General features: G+C 55.5%; 1 protein-coding gene across 4 annotated transcripts in view; it reads right to left on the bottom strand.

Moving 5' to 3' along the window:
• Positions 1-690: 690 nt before the first annotated feature.
• Positions 691-16701, bottom strand: part of SRCIN1 (SRC kinase signaling inhibitor 1) — a 67521-nt gene continuing 51510 nt past the window's right edge. For 2 of the 4 annotated variants that reach the window (XM_006074334.4, XM_006074335.4), the window contains 5 exons: positions 16231-16465; positions 14329-14483; positions 13879-14031; positions 8758-8904; positions 691-1074 (listed from right to left, as the gene is read on the bottom strand). In XM_006074334.4, coding sequence (XP_006074396.2) covers positions 940-1074; positions 8758-8904; positions 13879-14031; positions 14329-14483; positions 16231-16465 — 825 coding nt within the window. In that variant the 3' untranslated portion in view covers positions 691-939. Of the gene's footprint in view, positions 1075-8757; positions 8905-9460; positions 10651-13206; positions 13330-13878; positions 14032-14328; positions 14484-16230; positions 16466-16701 lie in introns of those variants that run through there. The other 2 variants (XM_025280240.3, XM_044939031.2) reach the window with 1 other exon arrangement.

The raw sequence follows: 16701 nt of genomic DNA, 5'->3' as shown, positions 1-16701 counted from the left end.
AAATAAGTTAATATCATTTAAAGTGCTAAATTAGGAAACTAAAAGTACCAGATACCCCTCCTCGGGGCTGCCCTCTCCCAAGGCAGTGTCCCCAGCATCAGGCTGTCTGCTCAACCCACCGTCCACAGCCAGCAGTCCAAAGGTGCCCCATTCCTCCCATTGGCATGGGCCAGGCAGCTCCTCACTGCAGGGAGGTGGTTCCGGGAAGCCAGCTCCTCTCCAGGGACACACAGATTCAGTGGCGTCACACCACCCTGAGGCCCCTCTGACTCTGGCCTCCCCCTCCAGCCCACCTGTCTTGACTCCAGGCCCACCCAGGCATGAGTGGATGGGAGCAGAGAAGCAGCAGAATTCAGTCATGTCCCGAGGGTGGGCAGGTGGGGCGCCTCCAGGGCCAAAGTCTCCTTACGTCCAATTTTCTAGCCTGATTTTGGGGTTGGTCCAATGTCCAGGTTTTCCTCCAGGAAGGTTTCTGAGGAAGGGGAAAAGGGGGTGTCTTGCTGCTCCAAGTCTCCGTGGCTCAGAGTTTGTTTGGAGTGCTCTTGGGAAGTGTGGGGGGAAAGTGAGAAGGGAGGGCAAGGGTGTAGGAACTTCAGGATGAACCTGGGAGAGAGTGTGGGGAAAGAGACAGGGGAAGGACGATGACAGGAAGTGCGCCATTTTGGAATAGGAAATCAAGGGAAGGTGGTGTGTTTTGGTCTTTAGTTTTACTGGTTTGCTTTTTTTTCTTTCCTTAAAAAAAAAAAAGACAAAAGTGAATCATTCAAAAAACCAAAAACACCAACAGGGGATGGGCAGAGAGAGCTGAGAGGGCCGCATCCATGGCAAACCCTTCAGAGATTCTGGACAATGAGGTGGAAACAAAGGGAAGCAGAGGAAAGAGAGATATGGCAGGGAAGGAGGAGGAGGGCAGGCTGGGCTGGGGTTATAAGGAAGCTTCTAGAAGGAGATGGAAGAATTCCTCGCTCCAAAGGAAGTCAATACGGGGATGGAGGTTCTGGAAGCCGAAGGCTTTTCTGAGACTGGGCTTGAGGTCTCATTCGAACCACTCATCTCTTTAGATGGTTTAGTGGCCTAGAACAAAAGCAGAGGTTGGGGTCAGAGAGAAGATGGGGAGCCTTTGTGCTGGCCCCCAGTTAGTTTTTTTAGGTTCTCAGTTATCTGTTTTATACATAGAAAGTGAGAGAAAGTGAAGTCGCTCAGTCGTGTCCGACTCTTTGTGACCCCATGGACTGTAGCCCACCAGGCTCTTCTATCCATGGAATTTTCTAGGCAAGAGTACTGGAGTGGGTTGCCATTTCCTTCTCCAGGGTTTCTTCCCAACTCAGGGATTGAACCCGGGTCTCCCGAATTACAGGCAGATGCTTTACCATCTGATCCACCAGGGAATCCCAATCTTTAATACATAGTAGTGTTTATATGTCAATCTCAACTCCCAATTTATCCTACCCTACAGTTTTAAAAAATGAAAAATTTCCACAAATTCAAGAGAAAATTAACTGCAAAAACCAGAAACCAGAGGAACATCTGGAGAGAGTGGTCCTCTGAGACAGGGGAGGAAGGTGCCAGAGCAGGGGTAGAAAGGGGAACACGGGGTTGGAACAAAGGGCCTGGGGTGGGCGGTTAAGTCCACAGTTACTGACAGGAAAGACAGAAGGCAGAAGAGAGACCAGAGAAGCACAAGGAAGGCCAGCCCAGGACCAGAATGGGAAGCAGGACAGGGAGCAGAACCAGACCAGGTGGGGACGGGGAGAGGGCAAGGAAGGGAAGGAAGAAATGAAACATTCGCTGCCAAAGGGGAGGCAGGAGGGGAGAAGCAGCCCGACCGGGGCCCCTTCCAACTTCAGCAGGAGGTCTTCTGGTGGAAGCTGACGAGTGAACTTGTCCTCCTGGAACCCTCAGGACCCCCACGCCCACCCCCACCTCCTGCCCCACAAGTGTTCCTCCAACTTTGAGCTGTGCCTTGTGGGTAATGGGGAGCCACCCCCTCATGACGTGTCTGGCACTCACAGGTCATCTCTGATAGTTAAGAAATAGCTGTGCCCCCTCCCCACCTCCAGCAGACCTCTGGCACCTACACTGGTCCTGGAGACGTGACAGGGTTCTAGACCCATCTGCATCTCCTAGAGGGGACGACCTCTTACAAATGCAGATTCCTGGACTCTGCCCCAGGATCCATCTGTCCTATGAGCTCAGGAATCTGCGTTTTAGGCCAGTGCCGCACGTGATCCTGCCGCACAGTTAACTCTGAGATCACTGGGTTAGGGTAACACAGACCAGGTTTTCTCCCTGTAGTTGTATCCACTGTCCCTCCCAGCCTTCCTTAGCTACTACTGGGCTGCCGTCTATGGGGTCGCACAGAGTCGGACACGACTAAAGTGACTTAGCAGCAGCAGCAGCAGTGTGATAACCAAAGTGCCCTGATTAAAGAAAAGAGGGACGAGGACTCGAAGCAGAGCACTGTGGCACACTGCAAGAGACACCCTGCAGGTCCCGCCTGGGCATGGCCACGCCACTTCTCCTCGACCTACATAATTATCTGGCTGCTTGGCAGCCTCTATCAGATGCCTTGTGGGGGGGGTGGGGGGTGGAAAGCAAGGTGCCCCCTGCCACCAGGAAGGGAAGTGACCACAGTTATCTGACTGGCTGACAGTGAACCTGCCCTTGAGGTTGCTGATCACATTTCTTCCCACATGTGCACAGTGAACTATCTCTGGATTTTGCTCACCACACTGTGGTCTGTGGTCTACATTTTCCCCTTTATGAAAATCCAGGCATGAGTTCACTGTTTGGGTCTTCTATCTCCTTTCATCCTGACTGTGGCTGCTCACTCCTTTCTCAGAAGGGTTCCAGGCCCACAGCCCGCCATCCTTTGAATCATCCAGCCCTTTGTGGAACCCATGTGCCTGGCATGGCCTGCGTTGGAGGGGTCCCGGTACCCCGGCCTGGAGATGGACTCATTTAAAGACAACCACAGGAAGAGGAGGGGTGTGGGGTTCAACCCTTTGGGTGGATCTCTTACTCCCTTGTCACTTACTGTAGGCTCCAGTCTCGCCCCTCCCCTCCCACCATTTCCCATTTAGAGTTTTTTCTCCCAAACCCAGGCGGGCAAGGAGGCATGTCCCCTTCCTCCTGAGTCTCTCCACATCCCCCTGCGTCCCAAGTCAGCTGTTGGTTCCCTCCTGACTGTCTTCTTTGGTCTCAGCTTGCCTCTCTAGTTACGAGCTTTCCCCATTCCTTCCCTTTAGCATTTGTCAAGAGCCTCACTCCGTCCCAAACTTTGGTCTCGCGAACCTCCCTCCCAGCTTGTGCTGCCCCCTGACTCCTGCGTTCACTCAGGCGAGGTGTCCTCATTGGGAAGATGCCCCCTCCCTGTTCTCCCATAGCTGGTGCAAGGCCTTTAAGCTCCAGGGAGCAGCAGCGGTCACCAGCTTACGTGGACACCCCTGCTTTTCATCGACACCTCTTCTACTTGCTCCGTGAGCATGTTTTGTAACATCCTCTCAGGCCATCTTCCCTTCCAGGAGAGTGCCCACCACTTTTCTGAAACTGAGGGAACGTGTCCCACTGTGCCCAGTGACCCTGTCCCGTGCTGCTCAGAGTTCCCAACTGATACAGCTGCTGCCTCTGAAGGTTTTCATTGCTTCCCTGTCACCAGCCAGTCCTCCCCCGTTGCTCTTAATTATGTCCAGAGAAAGAGCTTTGCCTTTGTGACAGGCAGAAACCTCATACACAGATGGTCAGCTTTTAGCTGGGGGAAACAGGAACCATTAGCCAGATCCACCCAAAGGGTTGAACTCCACACCCCTCCTCTTCCTGTGGGCCAGAGTCTAGCCCTCTCCAGGCACCCTCAGCATGCTGACCTGTCCCTCCAGGCTATGAGACGCAGATTCCCACGCAAGTATAGGTTATCTTGGGGCTTCCCACGTAGCTAAGAGTAAAAATTCTGCCTGCCAGTGCAGGAGATGCAATAGACTCGGGTTCGATCCCTGGGTTGGGAAGATCCCCTGGAGTAGGATATGGCAACCCACTAGGGTATTCTTGCCTGGAAAATTCCATGGACAGAGGAGCCTGATAGGCCACAGTCCATGGGGGCAAAGAGTCAGACATGACTGAGTACCATTGCCCATGTAATAATAGATCATCTTGATGCTGCCAACCCAGTTGGTGCCTCCTCCAGGGTCATTCCCAGTGCCACTGTCCCCACCCCACATGCCCTTCTTCCTTATTATTTGCCTGAATCAGGCACTGGGTTGCCAGAAGAGGCAGGGCTTCCTCTAGCCCAAGGGGGAATAGAACCAATGGCAGTTCAGGCTGTTCCCTTCTAGCCAGTGACTGATCTAGGGATGAGCAATAAGAAGAGAGGGGAGATGTGTTGGGAGTCTCTGGGGAAGGTTCTCCTGTTTCTAAAATGATCTGTGGGGCTTCCCTGGTGGTCTGATGGTTGAGAATCTGCCTTGTAATGCAGGGGACACCAGTTCAATCCCTGGCCTGGGAAGATCCCACAAGACATGGGGCAATTAGACCCGTGTGCCACAACCACTGAAGCCCACGTGCCTAGAGCCCGTGTTCTGCAACAAGAGAAGCCACCACGATGAGAAGCCCGCACACTGCAATTAGAGAGTAGCCCTGACTCGCTGCAACTGGAGAAAGCCCTTGCAATAACCAAGACCCAGCAGTCAAAAGAAATTAAATAAATTATTTAAAGTCAAGCTTTAAAAAAGAAATGATCTGTATACTTACAGCCCTGAAATGAAGGCAGCCGTGTTGGGGGTGGGGGGTGGAAGGATGGGCCAACAGAACCAAAATATGGAAGGAACCCAGGTCCTGATGTCCTTGAGTAGATGAATTCCCCAACCCTGGAGCCTCCCGGCTTCTTGTTCTGATAAAACTTTTCCTTGCTGTTTAAGCCATTTTAAATTGGAGTTTCTATTATTTGTGGCTAAAACTACTCAAACTGCCACAAGTGAAGCCAAAATTGCTCCCTTGACGTTCTCGTCAACAGCATTCCCATCATGAGTGGCAGCTCTCCAAGGCTTGGTGGTGCCCACGAAGTTATGCTTCCCGCCAAAGCAGCAGAAAATCCAGCATTAGGACCACTGGATTTGTCCCCGGCAACTCTGGCTCTAAGTCCCAGCTCTGCCACTTCCTAACTGTGCGACCTCTGGCAGGTATCTCCCTGGATCTTCATGTTCTCACCTGCTAAGCAAGGATAACAGACTCTACAGCATCAGAATCAGGTTGAGATGCTGTACACAGAACCCAAGACCCAGTGCCTGCACTCAGGACGCAGGCAATAAATGGTAGCTGTTATTATTATATCATTAGTATATTAATATTTCAAGTCTGCATTGTCTAGTTCCATTTGGATTGGGCCTGATCACTGGCAAATTCATTCATTCATCCAACCACTCATTCACCTAGCCAACAAATATTTACTGAGTGCCTGCATGTGCTGAGAACTATTCTAGGTGCTGTAGGGATGTGGCAGTGACAAAGTGGTTAATGCACATATGAAGATATAAAGTTGTTCTGAGCATTAAATAAGATATATATGCTTAAAATTGGTACAGAAAAGGAGTGCTATTTTCTATTTTACTTAACATCCCCAAATCTGATTTCTGCTCTGTGGCCAGTTTGGTCAACCCGGCCATCCCTTGGCTGACTGGCCTCTTGTTGAGTCTGGCCAATGGGGGTTAGGACAGGGTGGGAAGAGAGAAGGGGTAACGTTTCTTCTCTACTCCCTCCCGACTCGGTGTGGGTTGCAGGCATGCTGTGCCCCCTGTAACTATGGTGCCTACTGTTCAGCTCTCAAAGGACTCCCTAAACTGTACACCCCCAGGTCCCTCTCCCCAGGGAGGTCCAGCTTCCAGCTCTCACTGGTCCCTGAGTGCCTCAACATCTCCTGTTGTTCACTTCATTATAGCCTCATCACTGGAGTCATCCAAGGAGATACACAATATTCAGCAGACTGCTTAGCCCAAGTAGAAGAGGGGATGTTCAGTTTTCATGCCCACACCAAGCCCTTGATCCTCATCCCCTGGGAATCTGGTTCTTATCCCACCCCTGAATCTTTTTTTTTTTTAATGTATTTATTTATTTTAGACAGCACTGGGTCTGTCTCACTAGCCTTCTCCAGTTGCAGCGACTGACGGCTGCTCTCTGGTTGCAGCGCTTAGACTTCTCATTGAGGTGGTTTCTCTTGTGGAACACGGGCTCTAGTGTGCAAGATCAATAGTTGTGGAGCATGGGCTCAGTCGCCCTGAGGCATGTGGAATCTTCCAGACCAGGGATCAAATCCATGTCCCCTGTATTGGCAGGCAGATTCTTAACCACTCGACCATCAGAAAAGTCTATCCCACTCCCTTGAGCACAACATCCAAGCACTTTTCCTCAATCATTTCCCCTGATTTCTCTGTAATACCAGGCACAGGTGTACCCCTTTCTCCACTCTTCTACCCCAATTTCTGTGTCTGGTCCTGGCGCTTCTATTCCTCTCCCTTTCATCACTGCCAAGGCAGCTTGGAGCTCCTAGTGTTAGACCCAAGAAGTGAGGGAGAGGCCTCTGCCCAGCCCCTGGCCCTGCCAAAGGGACAGTGCAGTTGAGCACAGCGGTGACTCCTCTTTGGAGAGCACTCTGTGGCTTTCGAAGCTATTTTCCACACCCAGTATTACAGGAGCTCAGAAGACTGCCCCTGGGTTCTGGTCCCCATTGTACAGATGAGAAAAGAGCCTGCAGAAGGCAGAGGACTTTGACCAGGGTCACAAACGGAGCTGGGAGGAGCAGTGCCCCAGCTGGAGGACGGAAGGCCAGGTGATGCAGGGCAGCTGAAACGAATGGAGGTGAAGCGTCAGGGCAGTCAGTGAGGGAGTTATGATTTTTTTAAATCCAGCTGGGGCTGCAGGGCACAGGTGGTAAGCTGGGGCAGTGATACAACCCAATCAGCATTTTAAAATAGCCCTCCCCGCCCCACGGGTCTGGGAGGATAGGAGAGAGGTCACAGAATTCACAGGAAACAGGAAGGCTTGCACTGGGTTCTGACGCACAGGGTGATTTGTTTCCCTGCCTCTTTGTGATGTCTCTTTACTAAAACACCTCTACAAGAAACATGTAATACTTCATTAGAGAGAAGATGCCAGGAGCAGACTGCAGAGTGGTGAAGAGGCCACCAGAGCCCAGGCATGAGGCTCAGAGTGGGCCCGGGCCGAGGAATGAACGAAGGAGAAGTGATAGAAGTAACTGGAGGGGCAGGAGAGAGGGCAGTAGGCAGAGGAGCTGGGTGCTGGGGGAGTTGGGAGTCAGGGGGAGAGATGGGGAACCTAATTACAGAGGAGGGAAATGCCCGCTGAAGAGACTGAGGCAATGTGTGCCAGAGTAGAGGGGCAGGAGGGGCGGAGGGTGAGAGACAGAGGTGTCAGGCAGTCTGGATTTGAAACCCCCTCCACTGTTTGTCAGCCGTGTGACTTTGGGTAAAGCGTCAGTTTCCTCATCTGTCAAATGGGGATAATAAGGCCCTTCCTCAGAGTGGGGAGTGTGCAGTGGGCAAACGTGTGTCTGGCAGAATGTCAGCTGCTGTTCTAGACCCCGAGGAGAGACCAGCCTGGACAGGACACGGGAACAAGGCGGTGACATGAAGAAGGGCTGGGGTGCGTCTGGGGACCCGCGCAGAAGACAGCGGGCCAGCAGGGAGCTAGTGAGGGGCCTGGCTGGCCCGTCTCCACTGGACTCTGAGAGAACCCACAGGCCCGTGTGCCCAAGGCGGCTGCAGAGCTGTGTGGTGGGAAGAGCTTTGAGATCCTGGGGTCCCAGTCCTGGCTCTGATGCCACCTTGCTGTGGGCCCTTGGGAAATTCCCTTCCTTTTCTGAGCTGTCCCCTGGTCTGTCAAGGAGGTGACTGGATTTACCCATCTCTAACCTCCTACCTCTGAGCCTAGAACCTTCTTCAAGTCATAGCATCTGGACATTTCCTTCCCCTACTCCCACCCAGCACTTAGAATACAGGAGCTGCTTGGAAATACTGAACCGCATGAGTGAACTAAAGGTCTTTCCTGACATCTAGGCCCAGGGACCACCCTGCATCTTCTGATCAGGCCACAGGTGGGCCATGGGTGAGGCTGCCACCTCTACATACCATCCTTTAATCTGAAAGAGGGTACAGCACCCTCACCACTCCTTTGCACCCCACTACAACCCAAGCACAAGGCTGAAAAGGAGATGCAAAACTGGTTTCTCCCTCACTTGGGAGGTGGCCTAAAAACTAAGAGGGAGGCTGAGTTGAGAGCAGAGGGCCAAGGAGCAGGTGGGATCTGAGAGCAGAGGGAAGGAGGCAGAGGAGGGGGAGGAGTGGCAGGAAGACCAGGAATAAAGGCCCCCTCCCACACCCCAGGGCACCAGCCTTAGAAGGGCCCAGGCACTGGGGTCCGCTCACTCCGTCCGGGAACAGCTGGGGAGATGGTCCTCTCTGGCCCTGAGTGAGGGGCCTTCTGCAAGAGAAGTGATCAGTGATCTGGCTATGTTCTCAACCAGATCCTGAGCACTGGTACTGGAGAGAGGAAGGAGAAAATGGTTTGAGGGACCAGTGGGGTAGTCCTGACTGGTAGGACCTCCCTGGACAGCCGCAGGATGGTGGGCACAGGAATACTGGCAGGAGACAGCCAGGCCCAGCAGGAGTGCACAGCACTGCCGGAGGCTGGAGGTGAGGTGGGGGTGGGGGCTGCGTGGGGCCGCGGCCCTGCCCCCGAGGCACTCAGGCTTACCTGCTGCTGGGCCTGGATCCTCATGTACTCGGCCCTCTGCTTGCCATGCTTGCCTTTGTCGGGGCTGCCTGCCTGGCCCTGGGCCGTCTTCAGCCTAGAGGCCCCTGGAGTCACCACCTTCATGGGGGGCACGCTGCCACCGCCGCTCTGCACGAAGAGGAACAGGGTCAGAGCTGGAGATGGGATCACACAGGCGCCCTAGGTACAGTAGGCCCTCTGAGACCTGGAGAGCCCTCCCCGGCTTCATACCCCCATCCAGGACTCAGGCCCACTCTCTGAGGCCAGGGTTAAGGCTTCCCCGCAGGGGAGAGGACGGAACCCCAGTCAGATTCCCAGAACTCCCAAGTGAGAGCTCTTTGGTGGTTTCCTTTAGTGGCACAGGGGCAGCTGGTGCCCTTCTGGGGGAATTGTTTTTAAAGTAAGGGTCCCTGGCATCATTCCCACTCCTGGCAAGGGGCTCCATCCTGGGCCCTGGAGAACATATCCGAGATTTGGGAGAGAGGTCTTTATGAAAGTGAAAGTGAAAGTCGCTCAGTTGCGGCTGACTCTTTGTGACCCCAAGGACTATACTGTCCATGGAATTCCCCAGGCCAGAATACTGGAGTGGGTAGCCTTTCCCTTCTCCAGGGGATCTTCCCAACTCAGAGACTGAATCCAGGTCTCCTGCATTGCAGGCGGATTCTTTACCAGCTGAGCCACAAGGGAAGCCCAAGAATACAGGAGTGGGTAGCCTATCCCTTCGCCAGCAGATCTTCCCAACCAAGGAATCGAACTTGGGTCTCTTGCGTTGCAGGTGGATTCTTTACCAACTGCACTATTAGGAAAGCCCAGGGGTCTTTATAATTGCCAACAAAGTAGGATTGGCAGCCCCAGGCCCACATTTTCCTTTGAATGGGAGGATAGGGGCGAAGTCTCCCTAGAGATGGACCAGTCCAGCCCCCTTGAACAACTCCAGGGACCAGGCCTGCCCAGAAGGGCTTTGGGGATCCAGAAGCGCAGGCAGAGAAACCACAGAGACAGAGAAAGTCAGACAGGAGAGGAGGAGGGGAGTGTGGGGATGGAAAAGGGGGAAAGAACTTTATTTGTTGGTTTACAGATACAGAGCAAAGGGGAGAGGCCCTGGTCCCCAACAGGGCTGGTTAGGCTGATCCCCGGGCAGGCCAGCTTCCCAGCCTGCCAGGGGCTCTGCCTGCAAACCCAGCCTGGCACCAGGCTCCCAGGAGGGCGGTGGGGCTGAGAGAGGCTAGTAGGAGGAGGGGGGCTGGCATGGTGCTCCTGCAGCCCCCGACTCCCTCCTGCTCTGAAGACAGACAGACTGGAGCGGCAGGCAGCCACCTGGGGACCAGGGGGCAGAGGTGGGGGGCTGCCAGGGGGCCCCGTGGCAGAGGCCATGCCCATCTGGCTCAGAGTGGCTTCCAGCTCCTGGAGCGTCTCCTGCAGGCTGTCCATCCGCTGGGTGATGGCAGCACACTGAGCCTTGCGCTCCCCACTGCAGGGCGGGGTGTGGTGTCCAGAGTCCTTGCGGGTCTCCTCTGGGGGGGTCTCTGCAGTGGAGGGTTCTTGGGTCCGCTCTGGGGCAGGTCCCCAAGGACTGGGGATCCCAGCTCCTCCTCTTTCTGGGCTGCAGTCGCCTGTCACCAGTGTCTTCAGGGCCACCCCTTCCTTCTCTAGCATCGGGCTGTTCCAGGCCTGGGAAGCCGCAGCCACCATCCCTGGCGGGGCTGGTGGATTATCCCGGCCCAGGAGGCCGCTGGCCAGAGTCCGGGGTCGTGGGGTGGGGGTTGTTCTAAGCCCGGGTTCCTCAAGCCTGGTCTCTGGTGGGGAAGGAGGGATGGGAGCACATTCCGTCAAGACGATCCGGGGGACAGAGAAGGGCCTCGGGCCTGTGGCAGCCTGAAGGAAGAAGAGAGATGAGGGAGGGTGTGATCCCTGTAACCAAACACCCCCGCATTGGGAGGGGGGTGCATGTGGGTGAGCCCAGTCCCTTCCTGTAGCAGATGGGGAAACTGAGGCAGGGGAGGGTCCCGACTGAGTTCACCCAACAAGTTAGAGGCAACGCTGGACTAGAACTCAGGCCTCTTTTCACCACACCCTATCGTCTCCACCTCCCAGCAAAGATGCCAATTTACTTAGAAGCACAGATGCGTGCGTGCTAAGTCACTTCAGTTGTGTTCGACTCTTTGTGGCCCTATGGACTGGTTGCCCGCCAGGCTCCTCTGTCCATGAGGATTCTCCAGGCAAGAACACTGGAGTGGGTTGCCATGCCGTCCTCCAGGGGATCTTCCCGACCCAGGGATTGAACCCGAGCTTCTTACGTGTCCTGCATTGGTAGGTGGGCTATTTACCAGTAGGGCCACCTGGAAGTCCCACTCTACATGTTTACTTCTCAGCAGCCATGTTAAATTCTGGGAGCAGGTCTCATGGTTACTGCCAGGAGTTTGCCCATCTATGCGATGGGGTAACAATGACACAAGGCTGGTGGAGGATGACATGAGCTCACGTGGGCATGTGCTTGGAACAGTGCCTGGCACGGTGTAAGTGTTTGATAGATGTTAGCTATCTGTTACATAGAACTGAATGTCCGAGACCCGCAGCCCCATGAGGGTGGAGACTGGGTGTTGGCCTCTGACCTCGGAGAACGGGTCTGACATCCTCATCTTAGGCCAGAGATTCCTCGTCCCCACCCCCTACTTCTGGAGCTTTCTCTGAGGGCTTCACAGCCACAGTGGGCAGGCTCGGCCAAGTCCTCTGCTGCACCAGCTTGGGCAAAGCTAGAGCACCCGCCTCTGTGTGAACGTCCCTGGCTCGGGCTTTTATGGGGGCACAGAGAGAGGCCCCCAATCACCCTACCACAGCTGAGTAAACTCTGGTCTAATTCTGAGCAGTCTTATACCAGGAACTGCCGCATATGCCTTCATCTTTAATCCTTTCTGTTCCCCATGAAACGGTTACTATTTTCACCACTTTACAGATGAGGAAACAGGTGTGTGAGGGGGTGTCCTGTAATTTACTCAAGGTCACTTACCCACAGCTAGCTAGTGGCAGAGCCAGGACTTGAACCCAGGAAGTCTGACTCCAAGTCCAGTGCTCTTGCCACTAAAACGAACCATGGGGAGATACGTGGGGGGCAGCAGGGACCCCCCAGCCCCCCTCCCAAGGGAACCCACCCAGCTCTGCCGCCTGCTTACCTGGATGTGGGAGGTGCAGAGTGGGAAGTCAGTGAGGGCGGCCCACGCCCACCCGGCTCCACTGCCTGCCGGCGCCTCCGGATGCAGGGGGCAGCCAGCCCGAAGGGCCAGTGGAGGGGCTCTGCCCGCTGGGCCCCTTCAGGAGCTTCCAGGGCCAGAAAGGAGTAGTGGCTGGGTGCAGCGTGCCCAGGTGCTGAGGGCACAGCTGGCCCAGTGCAGCCCTGACACACCACTCACCCCCAGACGGCTCCTTGGGCTGCTCCATGCCCATTCTCTGCCCAGCAGACAGCCTGTCTACCTGTTCACTGCCCATCTGCTCCCCCTGCCAGGGAGCCAAAGCACCACCAGGCCTCAAGCCAGGCTAGAGATCAGGTGGAAGCCAGCACTGTGGGCCCAGAGAGCCACACAAGACAGGTGACCACGTGTGTGCCTCCCCAGACCAGAGGCCCTCCTGCTCCAACCTGACTGGGCAGAGGGAGAGATGCTCAGACCACTGCCCCCCGACTCCCCCTCCCCAAGCAAGTCCCCTGGGGTGCAGACAGCAGGTCACCCGCAAATTCCCGAGAAAGAATAAAAAGGAAATAAGTGCAGCAGGACAGCAGCAAGGACTGGAGTTAGAGTGAAGGTAGAACTTCCCAATGCTGAAGGACGGAACCAGCAGCCAAGGAAGCGCATGGATTTCTTCTATTCCAAGCTCTGTGACCAGGTGGGGCCATGGGGTGGGGAGAGAGGCTGTAAATGAGCCTTCCTCCTGGGTGTCCTGGCCCCCAGCACAAGGCATAGATTCTAGGGGGAGAAACAGAGCCCCCGCCTGGCACAGGCAGCAGAGTGGGGAGATGGGGGCAGGGGCTAGGCAAGTGTTCAAGACGAAGTCAGGTTTTGAGTTGGGCCTAAAGTCATGTAGCAAGCAAGATCCAAACTCCAATCTTGGACCCAGGCAGAACCTGGGCTTCGAGCCAGACCTAAACTCTGGCTGTAGATCAGAATTAAATACTCAAGCCACCAGGGGCCAGGCTCGGAATCAAGCCTGTAAGGAAATGCAGACCCAAGGGGTCACCAGATGCCAGGCTGCTGGAGTCTCGAGAGGGAAGGAAGGGTGATGCTCCTGTGCTTGGAGCGGGGTGGTCATGGGGTGAGGCTGTGGCAGTGGCGGGACTCGGGCACGTGACACATTCTGGCGGGTTAGCGTGAGAAGTGAGGAGAGGAAGCGTGGAGGCACAGGCAGAGAGAGCGCTGTGAGAGGTGGGGGGCAGCCCGTTACCTTCCATGTGGGGCCCGGGGCTGAGCCCCTGGGGGGGCCCAGGTCCGGGGGGGACAGCAAGGTGGGGATCAGCTGGCGGCGGGGCGTGGGGGGGAGGGGAGACACTGAGCTTCTCTCAAACACCTGGGGAGCAGAAGGTGGGGGCAGGTTTGGAGGAGGAGGTACAGGAAGGAGGGGTGGCCTGGGCGGGCACAGGGACCCTAGCCTCAGTCCTTGACCCCTCATCATGGCCACTGGTCACTCTGCCCTGCGAGTTATCTCTTCCCGGAGGCCCTGGTGGTCCAGGTCTCCAGCCTCTCGGGGAGGGGCGCTGAGAACACTTGAGTCTGGGGGACTTACAGCAGTGAGAGGGGCTCAAGGCACACGGGTGGAGGCTGTTAGAGCTTCGTTCTCAGAATACTAGGGGACGGGGTCGCAGAGCAGAGGAGGTGTCAGGGCAGTAGGGGGTCTCCGAGATTGCAATAAAAAACTCAAACATGCAGGGAGGGACTTACACCCCCTCCCCCATTACAGTGGAGAAGAAACCGGGTCAAGAAGGACAGAGGCCGGAACCAGCCTCAGTGGGGAGCCGGGAATCCAGCCCCTCATCCTAGCCTGAGCACCCCACCCTGAGATCCACATGGTGGGGAAAGGGGGGGCGCCTGGCTGATGACCTGGGGACCCCTGACCCACCTCCAGCTCTGCGATGATGCGGTCCTCATCGTCCTCATCCTTGATGGCAGAGGCCATGATTGGGGGCGTGGAGGCCGGGCGGGCCACCTCGGACACAGTCCGGCGCAGCTTCACCTGGGGCTTCTGTACCTCCAGCTCCTCGGATTCGGCCTTCTGCAAGGCCCGGGCCTCATTAAACCAGGCTCTCTCTGCCTCCAGCCAGCTCACCTCCTAGGTCCTATCCCTTCCAGACCATCTCCCACCTGCCCACCCAGCTCCGCATCATCTACCAGGCCCCTTCCCATGGAGGAAGCACAAGCCAGAAGCAGGGTCGCCACCAGCCAGCCTCCTTTTTTCCTTCCACTTCCTCTGAGGGAGGGGACCACTCCAGAGGGTCTCCAGAGGTCCTCTCAGGCATTCCTCCCACTCAACCCCATGTACCTGTCCCCTATACAAGGTGGGGGGTGGTACCTTGATGAAGGCCGAATCCTTCTTGCTGGTGACCACGACCTCTCCAGTGCGTGTGGTGGTCAGACCATGGGAGGAGGGGAAGCTCCGGCGGGGAGGGGGTGGCGGTGGGGACTTGGAGGGCTTCTCAGTGCGGTATCGGGGCACTGTCAGCTCATCTGCGGGCAGCCAAAGGGCTGGGGGTCAGGGGACCCATAACCCTGGAGTCTGTGCGCCACATCTGACCCCAAGGTTAGGGTAAACCTGGCTTCCTCCTCCAGGGAGGAGGAGAGGGGAAATCTCAGGGAAGGGACACAGGCCCCCTCCTCCTCTTCTACATCCCTGTGCGATCCAGCCCCAAGCCCTGTCACTCTTCCGCTTACAGCACTCATCCCTTCTACTCAGAGCCTGGTCCAGGGAACAACAGCGCTGGCCACCCCTGGGAGCTTGTTGGAAATGCAGAAGCTCAGGCCCAGCCCGAGCTGCTGAGTCAGAATCCATGTGCCAGCAGACCCTGGGTGATTTCACATGCACATTCAAGTTTGAGAATCGCTACTCTAATCCACCACCTTCCCGCCCACCCCTCAGCTCCGCCCTGGCACAGATCTTCATCCTTCCTCCATCAAGAGAGAGTAGTTAGTACTATTGCAAGAGTCTGACCCTGCCCACCAGGCTCTCCCTGCCCCCAGTTCTTCCTTTGATCCCTCAGTGATTCCCCACAACCCCAAACCTCTGTGCCTGCCAACCTTTCAGCTTCAGCTCTGCTTGCTACTCTCGGGCCTGGACCCAGCTGAGCAACACCAAACACATACCTCCAGGCATTGGTACATGATGTTTCTCCCTGGAATGCCCTCTCTCACTGGCCAGGGAAATGCAAGACTCCAGTGAAAAGCCCCCTCCCATGGGAAGGACTTCCTGCCCTCTCAGGGTCTCCTGTAGAACAGCATTTAGCACCTGCCTCCTATTTCTGGTTTACACACTGGGTATGGCCTGGGACAGATTACTTAACCACATTGAGCCTTAGTGTCCTCATCTGTAAAATGGGAATAATTACTGCATCCACCTTCTGGACTTGTTGCAAAATTATAAAAATTAATACATAGAAAGCATTTGGGGTTGTTCTTGCCACACAGTAAGTGCCTGATAAACACAGATGTTAGTATTATTCTCCTACTACATTTTAAGCTCCTTGAAAGTAGTCATCTCCTTATCCCTAGCACCTAGCATATGTGTGCGTGCACACTAAGTCACTTCAATTGTGTCTGACTCTTTGCAACCCTGTGGACCGTAGCCCGCCAAGCTCCTCTATCTGTGGGATTCTCCAGGTAAGAATACTGGAGTAGGTTGCCATGCCCTTCTCCAGGGGATCTTCTGGACCCAGGGATCGAACCTGTGTCTCTTATGTCTTCTGCACTGGCAGGCGGGTTCTTTACCACTAGCGCCACGGGGAAAGCCCTAGCACACAATGGGCACTTAACAAATATACAAGTGGCAAGAATGAATAAATGAATGAGTGACATCTGCTGTTTCCTACTTGGGTTTCTGCTTCCCCTATGAGCTCACAGGCTTGGGGAGCACAGGAACCCCGTCTGCATCCCTCAGGGCTGCACCCCATCTCAGCACAGCCTGGCTCCTGCCACACATGCTTGGACAAAACGTGCAGGGGGACGACCCTCTGCCTGAACTTTCTCATCCTCCCAGTGTGGTCCTCTCAGCAGCTGTGGGAAAATCCCTGGATGCGGTCCAGCACTATCCCATCCGTCTCAGTCTTTCCTGAGTGGCCAAGGGTCAGGCCAGCACCCCGCTTCTCTAATAGCCCACCCACAAAAATTTTCACTCCCAAGCTCCACCCTCATCAACCTGAGAGTTCCTGAGGCTGGGGCTCCCCTCCTCTGGGCTCTTTGCAACCCCCTACCTGCCCCATACCTGAACCTCTCCTCCCACTGGGCTCCGTTCGGGGGGCTGCCTTCTGGCCGTGGGGGGTCTTGGGGGGTTTGTGGTCCGGGGTGGGGGCTGGGCCTGGGTGGGCCTTGCTCGCACAGTCTAGGTCAGGGATGGCCTTCAGCAGCTCCGCCTGTGTCTCCTCCAGTAGCCGGTTGATGTCCTTGGTGCTGTACTGGGTCAGGGCTGCCCGCTTCTCCTCCCAGTCCCGCTCAGCAGCCTTGAGAGGAGGGCCAACAGTCAGCACTGAAGCAGCTGCCCTGCTCCTGGACTTCTGGGGCCTCAGCCACACATGCAAGGAATGCAAAGAAAGCCTCCCATTTGATCCGAGCCTCGGGCTTCTCTTGAGTATTACATGCCTTTGCTGCGAGCCTGGAATGCCACCTTCATAACCAAGTACTCTCAGGAGAAATTTAGACCTGCTTTTAGACATTCTATTCTGTTTCATTGAGCACA

Source organism: Bubalus bubalis, chromosome 3 (genome assembly GCF_019923935.1).
Source record: "Bubalus bubalis isolate 160015118507 breed Murrah chromosome 3, NDDB_SH_1, whole genome shotgun sequence".
NCBI lineage: Eukaryota > Metazoa > Chordata > Mammalia > Artiodactyla > Bovidae > Bubalus > Bubalus bubalis.
The sequence above is the reverse complement of the archived record's forward strand: the minus strand, read 5'-3'. Positions and strand labels throughout refer to the sequence as shown.